Genomic DNA, 20,929 nt, shown 5'->3' on the forward strand with positions numbered 1-20,929 from the left:
GGCGTGCCAGGTGCGTTAGAGGACCTCGCCCTCCCCAGGCCTTGGCTGCCCCCTGCCACCCCGGCCTCGGTGGCCGGAAGCGGCGCCCCCGTCCGCCCTCGCGCGCCCCCTGCCGCCCGCCCGCGGCACGGCACCTCCGCGGCGCATCGAGGAGCCCGGGCAGCAGCGATGCGTTTATTCTCAGGGTCACGGGTGGGGTGGCTCGGAGGCCTTGTCTGGGCTGGGACTCGGGTCGGGACGGGGGTCCGGGTCCGGACCGGCGTCCTCGGGGTCCACGTCCCAGGGGAAGGTCGGCAGCCCCCGCATCCGCTCGCGGTAGACTCGGTCGAAGGCTTCGCTCTGCGCCACAGTGAAGTGGTTCTTCCAGTCTCCGCAGATCCCTGGAGGGAAGGGAGGGTCGGCCGAGGTGAGGAGTATTCAGAGCATCGTCCCCCGCCCCCCAACATCCCAGCACCTTCCTTCCCACCTCCTGGCCTTTGCCTATGGCGTTTCCTTTGCAAGAAGCGCTGTCCTTCCCCCGCCCCCCTCCGCCTCCATTTTTGCCCCTTTCCCTCCTGTGATGATGGCTGACACTTACTTACACTGGCCACCAGTCGCCCGGCCAGACCCCTGGGCGCCATTCTTGCCCCCTCCCTCCCTCAGCTTCCTCCTGCCCGACTCCTCCCTCCAGCAGACCTCCTACCTTCCTCCACCGACCTCTTCAATCTCTACCCAGAACATCCGCCTCCGCACCTAGCATTCCTGCACATCCTTCCCAGCCCCTGTATCACCTCCCCTGTGCCCTGGCCCTCACCTCCCTTGCTAGATCAGGGCTTCCTTGCTCCACTGATCCTACAGCGCCCTCCACTACCTTCAGTATTGCTCTGACACTGGGAACCAGTGCTTTCCCTGCACTTAGTGGGTACGAGTCATCATGCTGACGGTTTGCCAGGATTCACTCCTTAGCCCCTCACAGCAACCGAGCAGGTAAGGACCGTGACTTTGCTAGTTATCTGTGCCCCGAGGTGAGCATTCAGATCCCTCAAGTTTCTTATCGCGTGGGATAACCAGGGCCACCAGCCTTGCCCTGGGATCCTGGGGCCAAAGTCATTTGGATCACAGTGGGGTTTTTTTTAACACCTTTTATTGGAGTATAAATGCTTTACAATGTTGTGTTGGTTTCTGCTGTATAACAGAGTGAATCCGCTGTATGTATACATAGATCCCCATATCCCCTCCCTCCCACCCTCCCTATCCCACCCCTCTAGGTGGTCACAAAGCACCGAGCTGATCTCCCTGTGCGAAGCAGCTGCTTCCCACTAGCTCTCTATTTTACGTTTGGTAGTGTATATATGTCAATGCTACTCTCTCACTTCGTCCCAGCTTCCCCTCCCCGCTCCCTGTGGATCACAGTATTTTGAATTTTAGCAAATATACCACGTTACATGACACCCCTAGTGAGGTCTGGGGGGCTCCCTGTGGTGGGCTGAATAGTGAGCTCCCACCAAGATGTCCAGGACCTAACCCTTAGAACCTATGAACATGTGACCTGACATGGCGAAAGGGACTTTGCAGATGTGATTAAGTTAAAGATCTTGACGCTTAAAGGCAAACATCCCTGTAAGAGGATGCAGGAGGGTCAGGGTTAGAGAGGAGAAGGTGGAGGAAGGGGCCACGGACCAAGGGGTGCAGGCGGGTCTGGAAACTGGAAAGGCAGGGAACCGATTCTCCCCTAGAGTGTCCAGAAAGAACACGGTGCTGACACTTTAATTTTAGCCCAGTGAGGCTGATTTTGGACTTCTGACATCCAAAATGGTAAGGGAGTGAATGTGTGTGTGTGTGGTTTTTATTAAAAATCTTTTCTTTTTTTTTTCTGTTTTTGGCTGTGCCGTGCGAGATCTTAGTTCCCCAACCCGTGGGCCACGGCAGTGAGTCCTAACCACTGGACCGCCAGGAAATGCTTTAAGGCTCAAAGTTTGTGGTACTTGGTTCCAGCAGGAATAGAAAACTAACACACTCCCACCCTCAGCCTGTAATCCAACACTTGAATATTTCTGGGGTGAACATCCATGCTAAGGAGGATTCGCAAGGACTCCAAATAGCCTCATAGCGTTCAGAGCTGGCCATGGCAACGCCTTGATGCGTTTTCTTCCCATGGGGAGCTCTCTGGGAGTGGTGGATCTGAGACGGAAGGCACAACCGCAGCACCAGCTGTGGGCCAGGCCCCGTGCTAAGCGCTGTGTCCGCAGTGACCCCATGAAGGCAGTTCTGTTGGAGCACCCCCACGTGACAGCTAGGGAAACAGGCCCAGAGAGGTTAAATAACTTGCCCGAGACACACAGCCAGGCAGCGGCCTCATGGGACTTGGAAGCCCCGAGCCCCCTCACCTTTCCGGAGGAAGGCACCATGGCTCTGGTCCAGCAGGCTGGGGGGCAGCAGGGAGAAGTTGGACATGGTGTTGGCCTTCATGGCTTTGAAGGCCGAGTGCGCCACGACGGACTCCAGCGCCTCCTCGTCCAGCAGCCGGCCCAGGAACCGGCAGATGCGTTGCACGGAACTGTGGAGATCCTGGGGGCAGGGGACAGGGGTCAGGGGATGAGTGAGCGGAGGGAGGGGACCCCAGACCAAGAGGGAACACCCGTCTGCGTTTGGCTGCCAACCCAGACCTGGCATCTGGGTGATTCCGCCTCTTTGCCTCTGTTTCCTCACCTCCAAGCCGGAGGGTTGGGCTATGGCCTCTGAAGGTTTTTGACAGTTTGGGGTTCGGGAGGGTTCTGTGGGTGGGAGGGAAGGGGTGGGCCTGTGTCAGAGGTCACAGCAGGGGACAGAGGTCAGTCCAGCATCTTATGGAGAGTCACCCTGTTTCAGGTTTGAAACAGGTGTCAACTGGTCTGTGCCCCAAACCTGCGCCCCACCCCCCCCCTCCGCGGCCACAGGTCCCCATCCCAGAACAGCTCCATCATTCACCCAGAGCCAGACTCCTGGCCCGGCCTAACCTCCCCTTGCCCCTTTCCCCTCTTGCCCCTGTCAGTCAGCAGCCCCGTCCCTCCTGTTTCAACTCTCTGCCACATGCCCTCCTCTGTGTCCCCACAGCCCCTAAGCACTGGCCAGGCCTTGTCCTCTCCCTCTGGACCCTCGCCTCACCCTCCTGCCCGGCCTCCCTGCCTCCAGCCCCTCACACCCAGAGCTGACCCTACTCCTCCCCTGCTCCCAGTCCTCCTATGGCTTCCCAGGGCCCCAGTCCCCAGGCCTGGCTTTTAAGGACAGGCATGGCCTGGTCTTTCCTCTCCTTCCCTGCCCTTTCCTCCCTACAGGCCTCGGCACGGGGCCGCCAGGAATGCCCTGCACCTCCCTTCCCCGCCTGGCAAACTTACCCATCCAGATGTAGCTCAAGTATCACCTCCCTCATGACTGACGGTTCAAGTCACTGTGTATTAAGCACCTACTGTGTACCGATCTCTAGTCCAAGCCCCTCGTGTATTTTGTCAATCCTCCCAATAGCCTGGCAGAGAGGTGTCATTACCGTCGTCAGTAAATGGAGGCCCAGAGAGGGGAAGACACTTTCCAGGGTCACACAGCCAAGGAGGAGCTCAGATTTGAGTCCCCAAAGCCCACCATCCTCTCTTCTATCTCCCTGACTTCCCTGATATGCAGCACCCGGCACAGTCAGCCTTCCGGTCAGTTCCACCAACCCCACGGCCCTGATTTTCCAGGTCATTCTTGGTTTCATAAGCCTTCATCCCTTTATCCTCTTGAACCACTGACGTGTCCCAGAAATTCTAACATGTTGGCAGTTCCTCACAGGGGCAGCCCAGAAGCTCGGTCAGGCTGCGTGGCCCAGTTTTTGGTTCAGAGAACAAAGCTTGATGGAAAACAGAGGGGAGGGGGTGATGCCGAAATCTTTTCTAGATCTTTCCATCAAAAGAGATTTACCAGGGTGGAAAAAAAAAAAACCAAACCCATGGGGTCTGCAGGGAAGAGCTATGCGCCCCAGGCAGTTTCTCGACTCTCGAGGTTATAAGCCCCCACTTTCCTCCTCTATAAAATGGAGGCGATAATAATATTGCGGCGAACCATTTAAAAATTACCAAGTTTTGCTACTTGAGAGGCAGAAACATTGGCTATTATGGTTATTATTAATCAGATAGGCCCTTGCTCAGAACCTAATTACTCTTACTTTGGCACACTATACAAGGTACTTTGCTGTACCTTGTCAGACGGTTACAATACACCAAAGCCAGGTACTGTGGCCCTCACAACAATCCTCTGAGCCAGCATTTTCCACCCATTCTAAGGATGAGACCGCTGAGGCTCTGAGATTTTAAAGAGGATTTTCAATAGGGTTTCTTTTGTTTGTTTGTTTGTTTTTTGCGGTACGCGGGCCTCTCACTGCTGTGGCCTCTCCCGCTGCGGAGCACAGGCTCCGGACGCGCAGGCTCAGCGGCCATGGCTCACGGGCCCAGACGCTCCGCGGCACGTGGGATCCTCCCGGACCGGGGCACGAACCCGTGTCCCCTGCATCGGCAGGCGGACTGTCAACCACTGCGCCACCAGGGAAGCCCTTTAACGGCATTTTGAACACCCAAATCCAGGCTCTTTCTGCTACACAAAGTACCAACAAAAAGGAGGATACGAAAAATACATGAAATGCACACATTGGCAGAGAATGTGTCTGGGGCGGTTGGTGAAGGAACATGTATTGGGAACTGCTTAGATTCCCAGCCTCTCAGAACAGATCTTTGTTAAGAACACAGAAGAGTTGGACACGTTCACTGTGGATTGGTCCGTCTGGAAGCCCAGCGTCCTCCTTACGGCCTGGCAAAGTCATAATCATTCTGCATGGTCCCTTCTTCCAGGCAGCCCTTCCTGATTACCCCAGCCAGAAGGCCTCTCTCTCCCAGGTGCCTGCCCCAGGGATGTTTGACGGGGTCCAGACAGGCTCCCCGTCTGCCTCCAAAGGCTGCCTCCTTCCACCGCTTCCCTCTACCTTTCAGGTCACAACCACAGTGAAACCATCATCACTTCCCATGGGTCACAGTTTTGTATCGTCTCATTTAACCTATCACCTCCCCTGCTCAGAGGCCACCTGTAGCTCCCACCTACTCAGAGAAAAGCCAAAATCCTCACTGTGGGTCCCGTCCCCTCTGTGCCTTCATTTCCCACCCCACCCCCTCTCGGCTCTGGCCACTCCAGCCTCTTTGCTCTCCTTGGAACACATCAATCACACTCTCACCTCAGGGCCTTTGCACTGGCTATTCCCTCTGCCCGAGACACTTTTCCCCAGATAGCTCCATGGCTCTCCCCTGACCACCGTTCTGAAAATCGTTCCCACACACATTCCGGATCCTCCTTCCCCACTTGCCTTCTCTCCTTAGCTCTCTGCCGTCTGGGAAGGGGAGCTGGAGGACGTGAGGAAGGGAGCAGGGAGGGGGTGCTGGGTCGAGGTGCGGGAGGGGGAATCACCTGCTGCAGCTCCTCATAGGTGATAAACAAGAAGTTCTCTTTGCCTTGCATCCGAATCCAGCCCTTAATGTGGTCGAACCAGGAGCCGAACTGCACTGAGGGCAGAGAGGCAGGCAGGGTGAGGGATAGGCAGCTGGGCCACCACCCGCTGGGGCTCAGAGGGGCCCAACTAGCCCCACATGGGCCCCAGGCTTTGGCCCCTTAGAGCTGGAGGCCTCCCTCCAAGCCCCCCATCCCTGCCTCTCCCCAGCTCCTTCTTATCCCTCCTCTGTCCACTAGGGGCTCCCCCCACCTCACTCTGCCCCAGTCCTCACCTTCGCCTTTGAGGAAGTTCTTCAGGAACTGGTCAGGCGTCCCAGGGTCCTTCAACTGCCTGGCGATCTTGGAGTAGTGATAGAGCGAGACCACCACGTCCCGGGGGTTCCGGCCCATGTAGATCACCTGTGTGTGGGTGTTGGGAAGAGGGGAGAAGATGTCAGACCCCGAGTCAGGCCCCCGTGTGCCTCGCCACACGGCTTGTGGGAGATTTTAGTTCCCTGACTGGGGATTGAACCCGGGCCCTCGGCAGTGTGCGTGCAAAGTCCTAACCACTGGACCGCCAGGCAGTTCCCGCCTCTTCCTTTCATTGACCTTCATCTCTATCCTTCCTCTGTAATAAGCTGTAACCGTGAGTATAACAGCTTTGCTGATTTCTGGAGTCCTTCTAGTGAATCACTGAGCCTGAAGGTGGTCTTGAGGACCCCTAGATGGCAATCTGATCTCTTCTCTGTCTATACTCACTTCATTCCTTGATGATCCCACCTCCTGGCTTTAATTTCTCTGTCTCTGTCTCTCTGCCTGTCTTTGTCTCTCTCCCTATATCTATACATACATATACACATCTCACTAGGTTGCAAATAGATGTGTCCAGCTCTCCCGTCTAATCCAGATTTGTCTGTCTCACTGCCCACTGGCACCCTCCACCTGGCTGTCGATGGGTCACAGCAGAGTCATCTTCCCCCTAAACCTCTCCTCCCCAACCTCCCCATCTCAGTTCATGGCAGCCCCAGCCTCCCAGTCGCTTAAACCAAACCCCCTGCAGTCAGCCTTGACTCATCTGTTTCTCTCACACCCACATCCAACCTGCCAGCCACTCTTCCTGGTTCCATCTTCCAAATACACTCCAAACCCAGCCCTTTTCCTTCACCTCCCTGTGGCCACCACCCTGTTTGCCTCTGTTGTCCCCTCCCTGGCACCTGGCTTCTGCCCTCACCCTGATGGTCTGTTCCCTGACTTGCAGCCAGAGGGCGCCTGTGAAAACCTAAGTTGGATCCTGTTTCTCCTTGGCTCTGAGCCCTCCCCTGGCTCCTGTCTCACTTAGCGGCAGGCAAACTCCCCACCAAGGTCCACACAGCCCTGCACATTTTGGTCCCTGTTACCTCTCTGACCTCATCTCTCTTCCTCTCCCCCTTGCTCGCTTAGACGCAACCACACAGTCCTCCTTGCTGGACCTCAGGGGTGCCACATCGACCCCAGGGCCTTTGCACCTGTTCGTGACTCTGCCGGGAATGTTCTTCCCACAGACCACCCCCTTTGGCTTCCTTCCCTCACCTCCCAGGTCTTTACTCAAACCACGCCTTCTTACTGAGGCCTCCTTTGACCACCCTATTTATAATTGCAACCCCTACCCCTAACTCTAACCCCCACCTTCCCCTCCTTCTCGATGTGAACTGATCACCTTGGATGTATTCAATCTTTTCCTTATTTACTTCATCTATTCTTTGTCCCCTTTAGAATGTGGGCTCATAAGGCAGGTGTTCCTTGTGTGTGTATTTGCTGCTGTTCTAGATCAGGGCCAGGCACACAGTAGGTCCTCAATAAATACGTGCTGAGTTCATCAGTTAGTTATACTTTGCCCCACCAACACACACTCCCCTCCATCCTCCCACACCTTGGCCTTGGAGTTGAAGAAGGCCTTGGTGAAGAGCTGGATGGGGAGGTGAGAACTCATGAGGCGAGGGCTGGGCTGGTCGGGGAGGCTGAAGGCACTCATGATGGCCTCACACCAGGGCGACCGCTTCCAAATGGGCACTGAGCGGATCCAGGAGGGGTCCCCGTCCTTTAGGATTAAGCTGAGGATCTCGATCATCCAGTTTGTGCCTGTTGGAAGAATTGGGCAAATTAATCAGAGGTGGGGAGGGGTGAAGGGGGGATACAATCAAATTCATAATGGCTGCATTTATTGCACAATTTGCTACGTATGTTTATTGCATGGATTCCTCACACAGCACAGAAGTTAGGATTGGTTTTTGTGTATCTGTTCATCCCAAACTCCTAATTTATCCCCCCCTTTTCCCACTTAGGGTTGGTTATCTTTATATTCAAAGCAGGAAACTGAAGCTCAAAGAAACAAAGTTGCTAACGAAGGCGGCAAAGCTAGGAAGTGGCACGTGGCCTGGCTAGCTGTCCACCCAACCCCGTTTCGTTTCTCTACCGGGAATATAACAGGATGACATTATTTTTCCGGCCTCCCCTGAAGCTACATGTGGGACCGTGTGACTGAGTTCTGGCCAAGGAAGTGCAGGCAGCCTTTTCCAGACTTGGCCCATAAACACCGGCCACGTGACACCTCCTCCCCACCCCCCACCCCCACCCCACCCCCTGCTGGCTGAGTGCAGAGATGCCAGTGGAAACTGGGGCTCCTGGGGGTGGCGGAGCCGTAAGGTGGAAGGAGCCAGGATGCTGGAGAATGCATGGATTTCCCGCCCCCCCCCCCAACTTCCCTCCATCTATCCTGCACTACGTGGCATTTACAGGAATGAGAAATAATTTTTTTTTTTTTTTTTTTTTTTGGCGGCGCCACGCAGCTTGTGGGATCTTAGTTCCCCGACCAGGGATTGAGCCCGGGCCCTCGGCAGGGAGAGCATGCGCAGCCCTAACCACTGGACCGCCGGGGAATTCCCAAGAGATAAGCTGCTGTCGGGTCCAGCTTCTGAGATTCTGAAGCACTCCATTAGTACACAGAGGAAGCTGGAACTGAATGCAGGTGGCTGGACTTAAAATCTCAGCTCTTTTCCACTGCCCTTTCACGGGAGTAAGCCCTTGATTTCTTGAGGGAGCCCCAAACATCACATAGTAGGAAGGGATCTCATCCATGACCCAGTTCACAGGTCTGGATTCCGGGAGATTACAGGTAGGTCAGATGAGACATAATAGTAACGTGAACAATCACCTGGCATTAGGATTATAGTGTCCTGGATTCTAACAACTGCCCTGTGCCGGTTCCCAGTATATTACCTCTCAGCTCCAAATCCACTCTAGGTTGCCCTGTTTTGTGCCACTGGAGCTGTGTAAACGGATCTCCTTTGCCACCAGGCGCAATGTGAAGCTTTGTCAGTAGAGGGCGCAGAGGAACCCTGCAGAAGGATGGGGTTTCTCTTCCTGGTTCTCCCGGGCTTCTCCCAGCCAGCTCTTGTGATGCATAGCGGCCAGCGGGGCAGGGGACCCCAGTGACACTTACTGCTCCTCACCACGCCCCTCATCCCAAAGCAAATCTCCTTGGGGCCTGTCTGCTTCAGTCCTAGAGGGAGGGGCTTCTCTCCGCATCGGCTCCACCTGTATTGTTTAGGGATCTCTTTACCTCTTGGTGTTTTAATCGCCTGTTACCACGTAATAATTCTTTTTTTGTGGGTATGTGGCGAAAGATACCTAACATGAAATTTACCAATTTAACCATTTTTAAGAGTACGGTTCTGGGCTTCCCTGGTGGCGCAGTGGTTGAGAATCGGACTGCCGATGCAGGGGACGCGGGTTCGTGCCCCGGTCCGGGAAGATCCCACAATGCCGCGGAGCGTCTGGGCCCGTGAGCCATGGCCGCTGCGCCTGCGCGTCCGGAGCCTGTGCTCTGCAGCGGGAGAGGCCACAACGGTGGGAGGCCCACGTACCGCAAAAAAAAAAAAAGAGTACGGTTCTGAGGCATTAAGTACATTGTTGCCGTCTATCACCAAAGCTGTTTCAAACAAAGCCTGCTGTTTGGGGAACAGATTTCCACAACTTCTGTGGAGGGAAATTTGGCTATATTCATCAAAATTGCAAACGCACAGAGGCTCTGACCAACCAATTCCGTATCTAGGAGTTTGTTCTACAGATAAACGCATATGTGTGCAAGTGACACTTGCACGAGATGTGGCATTGTGTGTAAAGTTTATATTGTGTATGAATGCAAAAGACTGGGGGCTTCCCTGGTGGCGGAGGGGTTAAGAATCCGCCTGCCAATGCACGGAACATGAGTTCGAGCCCTGGTCCGGGAGGATCCCACATGCCGCGGAGCAACTAAGCCCGCTACAACTACTGAAGCCCGTGTGCCTAGAGCCCCTGCTCTGCAACAAGAGAAGCCACCCCAATGAGAAGCACGTGCACTGCAGTGAAGAGTAGCCGCTGCTCGCGGCAACTAGAGAAAGCCCAGCCCGCGCGCAGCAAGGAAGACCCCAACGCAGCTAAAAATAAATAAATAAACTTTAAAAAATAAATAAATGCAAAAGATTGGAAACCAGGAAAAGCTAATTAGTAAGGAACTAGTTAAACAAGAATTCTTGTACATCTAATGTTATGCAGTACTATGGAAGTGTAAGAAAAACCAGGAAGCTCTTTGTTTACAGTTCTAAGATGGGATGATATCAAAATACAAGGAAAAAGAAGGCACAACCATAAAACAAAACAAAACAAAACAAAAACATGAGGCAAAATGGCGTGCATCACGTGTTAACTTTTGTGGGAAAAAAGTAAAAAAAAATTATGTACATTTTTTCTTGTACATGCAAATTCTGGAAAGATACACAGAGACTACTGGTGACTGTGGGAGAAGAGAGATCTTACAGTGTAAACCTCTTTGTAACTCTTGAATTTTGAACTATGAATGCATTACTTTCTAAGAGAGAAATTAAGATATTTTAAACTTTAAAAAATAGCTAGAATAACTGGACAACCATATACAAACAAAGAACCTTGATCTATACCTCATACCACATATAAAAATTATCTTAAAATAGATCATAGACTTTAGTGTAAAAGCTAAAACTGTAAAGCTTCTAGAAGAAAACATAAAGGCTGTCTTTATGACTTTCGTTTAGGAAAAGATTTCATAGGTGTGACATCAAAAGTCTGATCCATTAAGGAAAAAATTGACAATTGGAGCTCATCAAAATTTAAACTTTTGCTCTGAGAAGACACTGAAAAGAAAATGAAAAGACAAGCCACAGAGTCAGAGAAAATATTTGCAAAAGGCATATCTGATAAAGGATGTGTACTCAGATTATAATAAAGAACTCTCAAAACTCAATAATTAGAAAACAAACAACCCAGTTAAAAAGAGCAAAAAAAAAAAAAAAAAAAAAGAAAGAAAGAAAGGAACAGACACATTACCAAGAAATATAATGATGGCTAGTAGGCCCTTGAAAAGATATTCAACATCATCAGTCGTTAGATACATGCAAATTCGAACCGCAATGAGATACTAGAACACATCTGTTAGAATGACTTTTTAAAAAACTTGACAATACCAAGTTCTGACAAGGAAGCAGAGCATCTGGAACCCACCTATGTTGCTGGAGAGGATGCAAGATGGTAAACCAGCTTGCCCAAAAGTGCAAGATGGTTTCCATTATGGGAACCGGTTTAGCAGTTTCTCATAAAGTTAAGCATACATAATTCCCATAAACTCAGCAATCCCACTTCTAAGCATTTACCCAAGATAAATGAAAACGTATTTCCATGCAGAGACTTGTACACAAAGCTTCATAGCAGCTGCATTCACACTCATCGCAAACCGGAAAAAAACCCAAGTGTCCTTCACCAGATGAATAGATAAACCGACCGTGGTCCATCCAGCTGATGGAATACTCCTCAGCAATAAAAAAATACAACTTGGGGGGCTTCCCTGGTGGCGCAGTGGTTGGGAGTCTGCCTGCCGATTCAGGGGACGCGGGTTCGTGCCCCGGTCCGGGAGGATCCCACGTGCCGCGGAGCAGCTGGGCCCGTGAGCCATGGCCGCTGAGCCTGCGCGTCCGGAGCCTGTGCTCCGCAACGGGAGAGGCCACAGCAGTGAGAGGCCCGCGTACTGCAAAAAAAAACCCCAAAATAAACCAACTTGGATGGATCTGAAATGCATTATGCTGAATGAAAGAAGTCAGTCTCAAAAGCTACATAGGGTACGATTCCATGTATATGACATTTTGGAAAAGGCAAAGCTATTGAGGCAGCAAACAGATCACTGGTTGCCTGGGGCTGGGCTGAGGAAGGAGCTGACCACAAAAGGGGTGTGAAGGGGTTTTTTGTTTGTTTTAGGTGGGTGATGGAACTGTTCTATATATTTTTTTTTTTTGGCCATGCCACACGGCTTGCAGGATCCTAGTTCCCCCACCAGGGATTGAACCCAGGCCTCCTGAAGTGGAAGTGCCAAGTCCTAACCACTGGACCACCAGGGAAGTCCCTGAACTGCTCTATATCTTGATTGTAGTGTATCTTGTATATGTCTCTCAAAACTCATAGAACTCCAAGAGAAATGAAAACATGTCCACAGACAGATTTGTATGTCAATGTTCCTACAAGCATTAGTCATGCGTCAAAGAGTGAAAAACAACCCAAGGGATTGTTTATCAACTGATGAATGAATAAGCAGAACATAGTATAACCATATCATGGAATATTATTTGGCCATGAAAAGGAATGAACCACTGCCAAAAACTTGGATGAACCTCAGAAAGATGACTCTAAGTGAAAGATACCAGACACAAAAGACTGTGTGTGTTGTATCATTCCATTTATCTGAAAAGTCCAGAACAGGCAAATCCATGCAGTGAGAAAGCAGATACCTAAGGCTTAGGGATGTAGGTGTGAGGATTGGGAGGTGATGCCTAATGGGTACAGAGTTTCTTGTTAAGGGTGATGAAAATGTTCTACAGTTGATGAAACGTCCAGAACGGGCAAATCCATGCAGTGAGAAAGCAGATACCTAAGGCTCAGGGATGTGGATGTGGGGATTGGGAGGTGATGGCTAATGGGTACAGAGTTTCTTGTTAGGGGTGATGAAATGTTCTACAGTTGACAGTGGTGATGGTTGTACAACTTGGTGAATATACTACAGCCGTAGATTTCTACACTTTCAAATGGGTGAATTGTATGGTACGTGAATTATTTTTTTTAATGTTACCAAAAAACAAAAAAACCCTCCCTGAACTCTATGCTGGAAAAGGTGGATATAATATTTTGAAAATTTTCAAAATTATTTTGAAAAAAATTAAGAAGGCAGCTCCAACATTTTAGAGAAGAACCCCCTGATCCCCTGCCACTGGGCCTCTCCTGACACTCCCTCCACCGCAGTCCCACTGACCTTCTCTTGCTTCCTCAAACTCACCGAGCCACCTCAGGGCCTTTGCACATGCTGTCCCTCTGTCTAGGACACCCTTTCCCACTCAAACCGCTCTGCAGATTCCAGCTCTCTGCATGAACATATTCTCCCCGGGAAGCCTGCCCTTATCCCACAGACTTTCTTATTACCTACACTTAATGCTCTCTTCACCTTTCCTTGGGCGGGGGTGGGGGAGGGGAGGGGGACCCACCCTAACCCTAATTAGATAGTAATATAGGCGACTGCATGTTTAAATGAAGCCTGTATCTCCCAACAAATGTCTCCTTTGTTCAGAGCTGTGTCTATGCACGTGGTAGACAATCAGTAAGTAGCATTTCAGTAACCGAATGGAGAAAATTAAGATCTTTCTTCCCTTCCTTCCTTCCCTCCTTCCTTCCTTCCTTCCTGGAATATTTATTGAATAAGTTCCAGGCACTGTTTTAGGTTCAAAGAACACAGCCGCGATCAAGACAAACCACAATCTCTGCACTCACTGAGCCATGTTCTAGTGAGGAAACCAGAGAGTAAATCAACAAATGAAAATATGATATAGTGGCCGGCAGTGAAGAAAAATATGAGGGGCGTTAAGGGATAGAGGGGGACAGGATGGGGACGCTATTTTAGCCAGGGAGGTCCGGGAAGGCCTCCCAGTGGGTGTGAGAGCCAGCCTGGTGGAAGGGAGGGAGCGAGGCACACAGGGATCTGGGGGAAGGGCGCCCCCTGGCGGACGGACCGGCCAGTGCAAAGGCCAAGCTCACCTCGGTTCTGAACGGACCTAGGCGTCCCCCGTCCGCCCCACCCCCTCCCGCTTTCCTCTTCCATTCTCCTTAGTGCACTCTTCTCATCGCCCACAGCACTCTCCGTAGCAGCCCTGCCCCGGCCCAGCGGGTACCTGACTTGGGGTAGGTGATGATGAAGATGTCGTCGTCCTGCACCGCCGAGTTCTCTGCGATGCTGATACTCTCAGGTGAGTAGATGCCGACGGGGAAGAGGATGTCTTTATACCTGAAGTATTCGCCTGACAAATTCTGGCTGTAGGAGCGTGGGGGAGAGACACCGTAAGGACCGGGGAGGAGGCGAGGACAGAGGTCACCCCTGGGAGAGTGGGGGGCCAGGGGCCTGCTTTTTTTTTTTTTTTTTTTTTTTAGGTCGGCTGCAGGCGGGATCTTAGTTCTCCGACCAGGGAGATCGATCCCGTGCCCCCTGCAGTGGAAGCACAGAGTCTTAACCACTGGACCGCTAGGCAAGTCCCACGGGGCCTGCATCTGCGTGTCCTTCGAGGTCCCAGGAGCCTGCACAGGGGTCCAGCTTTACAGCTGAGGCCTCCGGGACAGACGGCGACAGAAAGTGGCGGAGGGATCTCGGGGCAGGTGACGGAGGGCGAGCAAGGAGATGGGCGAGGTGCACCCCGCTCGCCGGTGGAACTCTGGCGAGGAATTTTCTCTGCGCCCATTTCCTCATCTGCAAAGTGAGGATGATTTACTAACACCCCACAACAATCCTATGAGGTGACAATGATTATTATCCCCATTTTCTGGATGAAGGAAGCGAGGCACAGAGAGGGTGAGTGACTTGCCCAAAGCCACACAGCTGGTGGGACAAGCAGCGCTTCACCTCTGCAAAGTGGGACTAAGCGCTTTCCACATGTTTACTCTTCACCCCAACCCTCCAGAAAGGCATCACCCCCATTTTACAAACATAGGCCAAAGAGTCAGGTGCCCTGCCCATTCCTACGTGGCCACAGTGCGGCAGGGCCACCTGTGAAAACCAGATGTGGAGTCCCTGGGAAGCTGGGGGCAGTCTTCAGCTTCAAGCCCCTCACTCAAGCTGCTTTTCCCAATACGCTGCAACGTGTTCACATAACCATACAAGGAAGTACGGTTTTCCAAAGTGAGATGTATTGAGAGCAACCCGTTTGATTTGATCACTCTTGCCTTGGCAGCCTCCCTTGAGATCTCCCGACCCTGGCGTGGGAGAGCGATAGGTGTTTGGGGGACCTGGCTGAGGTAAAGCTGAGTCGGGGATACATTTCACTGGACTTCCCTGGGATATTTACAAGGTTTGAGGTCATGTCTGTGTATCGTTTGGGGATGGCGAACTGGCTGGGTGCAGGATTTGCTTCTGGGAGCGCTTGTTGGGCACAAGTAATGACAGGAGGGCTGGAGACACGGTCGGATCACGCTATCACACGCCCAGGGGCACTTGGCACCGAAAGTATGAGGTGGAGGAGGAGACTCAGGTTTGAAGCCAGAAGCTGCTGTGTTATTTTTCTGGAACGTTTGGAGTGTTTGCCAGCTTTCAGAATGAAACAAGTCACCGTAATTTCTTTTCTCGTTCTAAAGAAACATTCCTTCTTTCTAATGTTGCAGTCACACGTAGTGATTCTTTCTTTCTTTTTTTAAAAACTTTATTTATTTATTTTTTTGGCCGTTCCAGGTGGCTTGTGGGGTCCTAGTTCCCAGACGAGGGATTGAACACGGGCCCCCTGCAGTGGAAGCGCAGAGAGTCCTATCCCCTGGACCCCCAAGGAATGCCCCTGATTCTTCTTCTCAAGGCGAATCCCCTCAAAACGGTATAAGCTTCAGGCCCCATGAAACACGGATTTGCCCATTCTTAGCCGTTACTCGGCGCTAATTTCCATTTGTGGTCCTTTCTGGTACAGTTAGGACAATACATCGAACTGTGCGGAAACTTATGCGTGTAAGGGGGTTATACTGTCTGTGGATTTCATTTCAGGATAGTGAAGAGGGCTTATAAAGAGGGCTAGGGTCCGACCACACAGGTAAAACTCAGAAACAAAATGTTGAAAGGAGGAGGAAGGACACAAGAGCGTCTAGATGATATGATTCGAATTAGGGGAAGTTCAAACACAGGGACAAATAACCCATGATGGTTACCCCTGGGAAGTCGGAGCAGCTGGGGGCGGAGCCGGTTACGAGGCGTGCCCTCTGCGAAATTCCTTGGGCAATTGACTGAAGCTGTGTTCACAGCACTTGTGTTTTACTTTAATAAAACTTGCAATCACATATGGTCACCTTATCTTTGATAAAGGAGGCAAGCATATACAATGGAGAAAAGACAGCCTCTTCAATAAGTCGTGCTGGGAAAACTGGACAGCTAGCTACATGTAAAAGCATGAAATTAGAACACTCCCTAACACCATACACAAAAATAAACTCTAAATGGATTAGAGACCTACATGTAAGTCCAGACACTATCAAACTCTTAGAGGAAAACATAGGCAGAACACTCTATGACATAAATCACAGCAAGATCCTTTTTGACCCACCTCCTAGAGAAATGGAAATAAAAACAAAAATAAACAAACGGGACCTAATGAGACTTAAAAGCTTTTGCACAGCAAAGGAGACCATAAACAAGATGAAAAGACAGCCCTCAAAACGGGAGAAAATATTTGCAAATGAAGCAACTGATGAAGGATTAATCTCCAAAATTTACAAGCAGCCCATGCAGCTCAATATCAAAAAAAAAAAACCAACCCAATCCAAAAATGTGCAGAAGACCTAAATAGATATTTCTCCAAAGAAGATATACAGATTGCCAACAAACACATGAAAGAATGCTCAGCATCACTAATCATTAGAGAAATGCAAATCAAAACTACAATGAGAGATCATCTCACACCAGTCAGAATGGCCGTCATCAAAAAATCTACAAACAGGGCTTCCCTGGTGGCGCAGTGGTTGAGAATCCGCCTGCCAATGCAGGGGACACGGGTTCGTGCCCCGGTCCGGGAAGATCCCACATGCCGCGGAGCGGCTGGACCCGTGAGCCATGGTCGCTGAGCCTGCGCGTCCGGAGCCTGTGCTCCGCAACGGGAGAGGCCACAACAGTGAGAGGCCCGCGTACCACAAAAAAAAAAAAAAAAAAAAAAAATCTACAAACAATAAATGCTGGAGAGGGTGTGGAGAAAAAAGGAACCCTCTTGCACTGTTGGTGGGAATGTAAACTGATACAGCCACTATGGAGAACAGTATGGAGGTTCCTTAAAAAACTAAAAATAGGGCTTCCCTGGTGGCGCAGTGGTTGAGAGTCCGCCTGCCGATGCAGGGGACGCTGGTTTGTGCCCCGGTCCGGGAAGATCCCACATGCCGCGGAGCGGCTGGGCCCGTGAGCTGTGGCCGCTGAGCCTGCGCGTCCGGAGCCTGTGCTCCGCAACGGGAGAGGCCACAACAGTGAGAGGCCCGCGTACCGCAAAAAAAAAAAAAAAAAAAAAAAATAGGGATAGGAGAAGTAGCATGGTGTCTCGGTTAACGGCATAAACCCTGGAGCCAGAATACATGAGTCTGAATCCTACCTCTCTCCAGTCATGTGGCTGTGGGCAAGTCATTCATCCTCTCTGTGCTTCAGTCCTTTCATCCATAAAACGGGGATAATAAGTAAACATTACCTCATAGGATGGTCGTGAGCATGTAAAAAGTGCTTAGAACTGGGCCTGACATAGGAATATGCACTATATAAATGTTTCTTAATTTTTAAAAACTAGAGATAGTGGGAGGGTTTAATGCACCCATAGAAATAAAAATGATTAAAATAGAGCCTGGCTTGTGGTCTGCATTCGATAAATCCAGGCTAAAATTATTGTTATTATTATACTTAGTAATAGAGGCAACCCCGGGCATCGTGTGAGCCCAGAGGAGGGGCTGCTTGGCACCGCCTTTGGCACACAGTAGGCCCTCAGCTTATTGTAATTACTTTATTGTTCAGTGATGTCATAGGTTGAGCGCAAGCAGCAGAATTAGTGATGTCACTAGTTGCCAGGCAGATTTAGGCCAGTGGGCGGGGCTGTGAGGCCATCAGTCACTAGGCAGATTAGCTGCTAAGTGCCTGGGTCTTGGCTCTGGTGGGTCACATGTGCTCTCTCTGTGCCCTGGGCAGCAGATCTCACCTCTTTGAGCCTCAGTTTCCTCTTCTGACACATGAAGATAACAGTAATCTCAACCTCAAGGTTTTAATCCTACCTAAAGATTAAAAGGGATAATATACATTAAGGGCCCCCCCACTCCCCCACCCCTCACCCCCTCCCCCCCACTCCTAATAAATGCTCAGGACACTGGAGCTCCCTTTAGCCTACAGCGCTATTTTTGTCTTTGATCTCACCAACAGCTCCTTTTTTTTTTTTTTTTTTTTTTTTTTTTTTTTTTTTTTTGCGGTATGCGGGCCTCTCACTGTTGTGGCCTCTCCCGTTGCGGAGCACAGGCTCCGGACGCGCAGGCCTAGCGGCCATGGCTCACGGGCTTAGTCGCTCTGCGGCACGTGGGATCTTCCCGGACCAGGGCACGAACCCGTGTCTCCTGCATCGGCAGGCGGACCCTCAACCACTGCGCCACCAGGGAAGCCCACCAACAGCTCCTTGAACGAGAAATGCCCTCCCCAGCTTACCAGAGAGGAAAACGGAGTTGCCAACCAGGAAAAGATACTGTGCCCTTCAGGAGTCCCTGAAATAGTCACTGAATGCATACATGAATAAATATGAGGGTGTACCACCATCCCCCTCAGCACTTACAATCTCCAAATTGGGGGTCCAGGGTGGAGGCCAGGGTGGAATCCACATTGTTGGTGCCCAACCAGTATTTGACTGAATGAATGAACGTGTGAATGAATGAATGTGTGGTTGAACGAATGTGTGAATAAATGAATGTGTGATGAATGAACGTTTGAGTGAATAAATGGGCGAATGAATGAAGGGGGTTACCAGGAAAAAAGTTAAGGAAACCCAAAGAGCGCTTGTTACCTCCTTTCACCTGCCTTCGTGGTTCTCAGCCCCTGGGCATTTTAGAATCCCCTCTGGGGACTTTAGAAACTTCCAAAGTCTCATTTCAGGTCAACAGTGTCCAGACCTTACCATGCGCCATCTGGGCCCAGAACAACTATTTGCTCAGTAAATGACTGAGCATCAATGTTTAATAAATAATCGAGACATGACTGGGGGAGAGCTGGGATCTCCCTGCATGTTATGAGGCGACAGGTGAGAAAATGGAGGTTGCGGGAGGGCAAGCGATTTGGCCAAGGTCATGCGGCAAGTACCGAGCGGAGCCGAGATTTGAACCTCAGCCCCGTAGACAGTTCTGTTCCAGGCCCTCCTACCCCACACCCCCCCCCACTCCAGTCAAAGCCCCCCAGCGCTCCGAGCACTATTCCAGCCTCTGGCCTTGTATCAGCTGGAGAGGGGGGACCCCACCCAGCTTCCTGCTTGGCTGAATCTCACTGTGTGTCCCCAAACATGTGCTGTGCATCTTCTCTCCCCACCTTGTAAATTAAATCTGGCCCTGGGGTGACCTTTCCTCTCCCTGGGCTCCGAGCCCATCCTTTTCCTATGCCAGGCCCTGGACCTGGCGTGCAGCTATTGCTTGGTTGGGGCAGACGAACGAAGATGGCGTTTGCGCTGGCGCAGAGACCGACAGCCGGAGAAAGAGCGGACACAGCTACAGCCCACATGTTGGGCGATATGGGCCAAGGACGTACTTAGGCTCCTCGAAGGGGCCTGGCCTGCCCTGCTCGGGAGACCCCAGGACATGCAACTCTAAGAATGGCCCAACCTGGCGACCCTCCTCCCTCCCTCCCTCCCATCCCCCGCCCCCCAGCCCACCAGGCCTTAGCTCTTCTTCTCTGTCCTCACTACCTTTGTCCAGCTCAGGTCTCCTCCTCCCCGCCCTGGACCCTCAACACAGCCTCCTCCCCAGTCTCTTGGCCTCCAGTTTCTCCTTCCTGTTCATCCCCCCACGTGGCCCAGAGCTCAAGGCCCTCCGTAGCCTGGGGTGGGGGGGGGGTTCTGTCTGGATTGCCAACGTATCAAAACACGGAGGGCCTCCATCAATATTTATGAAGAAATACAAGTAACACTCACAGCGCCCCCTGGCCCGACACGCCTCACTGCATTATGTGCCTTAGTTCGTTTATTTCCTCAACAAGCCTAGGAGGCCACCCGCTATAGTATTTCTATCCCTGCGTTACAAACGAGGAAGTAGAGGCACAGAGAGGCAAAGTCACTTGGCTGATATCACACAGCGGCAGACGGCAGAGCTGGAGTTTGAACCCAGGCAGTGTAGCCCCACAATTTGCCCCCCTAGCCACCCTGTGCCATGGGGTAGCGCCTCGCCAATCGCCATACCGCTGTCCTCAGGTGTGCTCATCCTGGCAGGGGCTCTGGGGTCTTGGGGGTGGGAGCCGGTCAGGAAGACATAGGTTTGACCTCAGGCAGCTTACATGACCTCTCTAAGTCTTAGTGTCCACCTCCTTCCCCTTGGTCCCAGGAATATTTAGCTCCTAGGTGTATATTGTAATGATTATCCTTATATTGTATGATAGTCTATATTGTATATCAACAGACCTCAATGAAATACCTTAAGATAAGCACAGATTTTAAAGCAGAGTTCCTCCTTCTCCTGGGAGTTCACCCAAGAGAAACAAAAACTCTTTTTCACACCAACATCTGTACTCGCATGTTCATAGCTGCCCTGTGCATAATCGCCCAAAACCGGGAACAACGCAAACGTCCGTCAGCAGGTTAGTGGATAAACAGTGGTACCTGTACCCCACACGGTACTACTCAGCAAGGACAAGAAGCAAACCTTTGATACTCACCACCGCACAGAGGGGTCCCAGAGGCACTGGGCGGAGTGAAGGAAGACAGACTCAGGAGATCACCATCTGTACAATTCCATTTAATGACTGTGGTGTCTGGAATGGTACCCCCCCCCCCCCCCCCCCCGCCAAAGACGTCCGCGTCTCAGTCTCCAGAAACTGCGAATACGATCCATTGCACCAGAAAAGGGATTTTGCTGCTGTGGTTATGTTCAGGATTTTGAGACGGGGAGAGAATTCAGTGGGCCCTGCATGTAATCCCAAGGGTCCTTGTAAAAGGGAGACAGGAAGGTTCGAATCAGAGAGAGAAGATGTAATCATGGAAGCAGAGGTCAGAGAGGAGAGAGGTCAGAAGCGGCTACACAGCTGGCTTTGAAGAGATGGAGGAAGGGGCCACGGGCCAAAGGATGCAGGGCCTCTAGGAGCTGGAAAAGGCACAGAAGGGAACCGGAGGGGTGCCACCCTGAGGACACTTTGATTTGAGCCCAGCAACACTGA

At 51.5% G+C, this 20,929-nt stretch overlaps 1 protein-coding gene and 1 long non-coding RNA gene across 5 annotated transcripts in view; one reads left to right on the forward strand and one right to left on the reverse strand.

Moving 5' to 3' along the window:
* The first annotated feature begins 132 nt into the window (after positions 1 to 132).
* Positions 133 to 15,187, forward strand: LOC136793012 (uncharacterized). 2 transcript variants are annotated; one of them, XR_010837703.1, is made up of 4 exons: positions 133 to 406; positions 857 to 966; positions 13,681 to 13,793; positions 13,975 to 15,187. It is a non-coding gene; the product is annotated as an uncharacterized lncRNA (long non-coding RNA). The 2 variants fall into 2 exon arrangements; XR_010837702.1 differs by having other exon boundaries at positions 154 to 406; positions 838 to 966.
* The window catches only part of SULT2B1 (sulfotransferase family 2B member 1), a 47,826-nt gene continuing 27,057 nt past the window's right edge, over positions 161 to 20,929 (reverse strand). For 2 of the 3 annotated variants that reach the window (XM_067018667.1, XM_067018669.1), the window contains 6 exons: positions 13,719 to 13,858; positions 7,373 to 7,581; positions 5,757 to 5,883; positions 5,443 to 5,537; positions 2,367 to 2,547; positions 161 to 380 (listed from right to left, as the gene is read on the reverse strand). In XM_067018667.1, coding sequence (XP_066874768.1) covers positions 187 to 380; positions 2,367 to 2,547; positions 5,443 to 5,537; positions 5,757 to 5,883; positions 7,373 to 7,570 — 795 coding nt within the window. In that variant the 5' untranslated portion in view covers positions 7,571 to 7,581; positions 13,719 to 13,858 and the 3' untranslated portion in view covers positions 161 to 186. The remainder of the gene's footprint in view (positions 381 to 2,366; positions 2,548 to 5,442; positions 5,538 to 5,756; positions 5,884 to 7,372; positions 7,582 to 13,718; positions 13,859 to 20,929) is intronic. The other variant, XM_067018670.1, reaches the window with a different exon arrangement.

Source organism: Kogia breviceps, chromosome 18 (genome assembly GCF_026419965.1).
Source record: "Kogia breviceps isolate mKogBre1 chromosome 18, mKogBre1 haplotype 1, whole genome shotgun sequence".
Classification (NCBI taxonomy): domain Eukaryota; kingdom Metazoa; phylum Chordata; class Mammalia; order Artiodactyla; family Physeteridae; genus Kogia; species Kogia breviceps.